Source organism: Urocitellus parryii, chromosome 4 (genome assembly GCF_045843805.1).
Source record: "Urocitellus parryii isolate mUroPar1 chromosome 4, mUroPar1.hap1, whole genome shotgun sequence".
NCBI classification, from domain to species: domain Eukaryota; kingdom Metazoa; phylum Chordata; class Mammalia; order Rodentia; family Sciuridae; genus Urocitellus; species Urocitellus parryii.
Window position 1 is genome coordinate 41,309,658 of NC_135534.1, and position 3,166 is coordinate 41,312,823.

The 3,166-nt window shown below is 37.3% G+C and overlaps 1 protein-coding gene across 1 annotated transcript; it reads right to left on the minus strand.

Moving 5' to 3' along the window:
* Nucleotides 1-353: 353 nt before the first annotated feature.
* Nucleotides 354-1,802, minus strand: LOC113193422 (dnaJ homolog subfamily C member 8). Its single transcript, XM_077797501.1, has one exon. It carries the CDS (start codon nucleotides 1,796-1,798, stop codon nucleotides 1,037-1,039), a length of 762 nt encoding a protein of 253 aa, XP_077653627.1. The 5' UTR covers nucleotides 1,799-1,802; the 3' UTR covers nucleotides 354-1,036.
* Between the last annotated feature and the right edge of the window lie 1,364 nt (nucleotides 1,803-3,166).

The window sequence follows — 3,166 nt, forward strand, 5'->3', positions numbered from 1 at the left end:
GATTTTTGAGGGTTTTTTATTTGTGGAAATTAACAATGCGATTTGCCTACTATATGTAGTAAATATTTGATATATTAAATATCCAATTACTATTGACTATAGTAATTATAAGAGGAAAGTTTATATATAAGAGATTACAATTAAGGATTTAGCTGATATAAAGCAACCATAGGGAAATTTAACATGTCAAGTTCTGATATATTTGTACTTGAAAAGTAAACATTTTGATAAAGTGCCGTAGACTTGTGCAGACATCATATCTCTGAGGTGAGGCAATTAGAATGAGTGAAATAAGAGAAAAGCTGGGGTAATGGTAATGGTAGCCTGTTTCTTTTTTTTTTTTTTTTTTTGGGTATAAAAATTTATTATACATAAAGAATATTACCACTAACGAATGCAGACAGGCTAGGACACAATGGTACTGGATGGAAGATGGCTAGCTCTTTGGAACAGGTTTATAAGTGGCTCAGTGCTTCATGCTGATTGGTCAGTCAGACAGAAGGGCACATGCCAAATACAAGAGGACTTCAGGGCATCAAGCGACTGCTCTGTATGCCCACACTGCCTTCCTTTTCTGATCCGGGGCTTCAAAAGATGGCACACCCAGAAACAAGAACTGAGGCAAAGGGGCTTCCTAATGCAGCCCAGTCTTGTCTCTGAAGTCACAGAAACACCACTGTAAGCAATATGTTTAATTAGATGATTTCCACAAACTATGGAGTTTCTAACCATCACAATTCAGTGAAGTACAAAACATTAAGTTACAGGCTGTGGGAAAGAAGGCAGCACCAATGGTGGCACCTTCCAATCCTGGTTGTTCTAAGAGTAACGGGTGGGGGGAGTCTTTTTTAAACAGAGCCCCTCATTTCAATGTACAAAAGAATTACTCTGATCGATATTAAATTGTATTGAAAACAAAATGGACTAAAAAGCAAAACTATTCTATGTTGGGGTGGAGGTGGGAGGAAAAGAATGAGTCCTTCAGAGCAGGAAGGAGGGAGCTGGGGGAAGCTTCTGTGGCTGTGACCCAGGAGGGTCACTCACGCTGCTCCATTTTTACTTTCGGTGGTCTCAGGAAGGTCCGATTTTTCTTCTCTTTCTTCCCCTTTGTATTTGCTTGGAAGTTTCGCCAGCTGTCCACCCGACCATCTCGACTTTCCTCAAAGTTTTTCTGCCATTCCCTTTCTCGTTTGGCTTTTTCTTGAGCTTCAATCTCCTCTTCCCTTTGTCGTTTCCTTTCGTGCATCTCTTTGGCTTCTCTCTCTTTTCTTTTAATTTCCAGCTCAGCAAAGAGTTTCATGGTCTGTTTATATACTGCTTGTTTGAACAGCTCAGGATCATCTTCCTCTACATTTGTAGGTTTTCCTTCCTTCTTTAATTGTTTTTTCCGCTCTTTTACAGTGTGTTCCACGTATTCTTTTCCTGCCTGAATTACATCCAGGGCCCTCTTCTTTTGTTCCTGATCCAGTAGCAACTTGTAAGCTTTGTCCACAGCTTCAAAAGCCTTTTGTGCTCTATCAGCATCATCTTGATTTTTGTCAGGATGCACCAATATGGACAACTGCCGAAACCTCTTTTTTATTTCTTCATCTGTCACTTCTGGGTCTATCTGAAGAACCTCAAATGGGTTCAAGTTGAAATAAGAGGAACCAGGACGGGTCAATCTTTCAATCTGATTTTTGGACGTCAGAACTGAATCTCTCTTCTCTATTTGTTTCACCTCACTGTAAAAGGTCATAAATGCTTCCTCTGTGCTGCCTCCGCCGGCCGAAGCCCCGCTCTCTCCTGAAGCCGCCATTTCCCCCGCCTGTTTCTTATACTAGGTAAAAAATGAGCTGAGTAATAATACTTATATTTGAAATTTTGACACATGAAGAAGTTTTAGGAATTTAAGAGGACACAGTAGGTTATTTTTTCTTTTAAGATTGATCACATTTTATTTTTAAACATTCACAAGCTTCAATCTGATTAATCAGAAAAAAGTGAGACTCAATGGCAAAGTTGTAAATGATACAATAGAATTGAAATAATATAAATAGGGAATGATTGGAGAACAAAGTTTAATCTTGATAACTCTGCTCTTACTTTGCCTATACCCCACCCTCACCACAATTATTAAAAGTTTTTGTTTTCTGATATAAATTATGTTTTAAGAAAATGTAATCTGTTAACTTGAAGAGGTTTTATTTCACTTTTAACACAATTGTACATAATGTGAAAATTCACATTAGTTAGCCCACTGTTTATGAAATGCTTTGAAATGCACATAATGAGTTAAAACAGTTGCAGGGTTTAATTTCAAAATTTAGCAGGGCAGCCATAAACCAAAAATTTTCTACAAAATCTTATTTTTTAAATTTCATATCCATTTCAGGCCCAAAGGGATATGCCAGAATGTCTTTCTCTTGCAGAATGTCCTAGGGAACCAAGGCTACAAATCCTGTCCACCACATGTAGCAATAATTTCACAGCCAAAATAGCCAAGGTGGATTTATTATAGAGAAGCACAGTTTTGTACATTTTTCTTCTGATTCTATAAATTCAGAGTCTGTTGGTTGACACTATGAAAGTGAGAGTCATTCTCTTATTTTTATTTTACCTGAGGGTGAAATTATAATCTCTATTTCATGATTGTAGTGTAGTAGATAACTTACTCATGAATATTGGCAATATCCACAAAGCCTCTATTTTTGTTGGGGTTTTTTAGTTTTAATTTAATTATAGAAATTATAATTACTTCAAATTAATAGCATCTTATTCTAGATTCCTACCTCCATTTTATTCTCTCATTTTTTACTACCATTAGAATGCTTTTATGCCCATCTAAATTTATGTAAATTCTATTCACAGATCAGTAAATTTACATCTCCCTCACATACCCTCTTGTGTCTACCCAAATTTTAAATAGCTCATTCCTCTCTATAGTGTTGATTGCAGTAAATTTTTTTGATGTACTGCTTGGGGAAAAATCACACTGTCTATTCAATCCAATGGTGTTTTACCACTGAGCCCTATCCCCAGTCCTTTTTAGTTTTTAAGACAGGGTCTCAGAACCTCACTATTTTGCTGAGGCTGGCCTCAAACTTGCAATTATCCTGCCTCAGCCTCCTGAGTCCCTGGCATTGCTGGCATGCACCACCACACCCACCTCAACTAATTTATGTGC

Excerpts from the sequence above, each read along its gene's own strand:
- LOC113193422 (XM_077797501.1), bottom strand. The coding sequence starts at position 1,798 with ATGGCGGCTTCAGGAGAGAGCGGGGCTTCGGCCGGCGGAGGCAGCACA.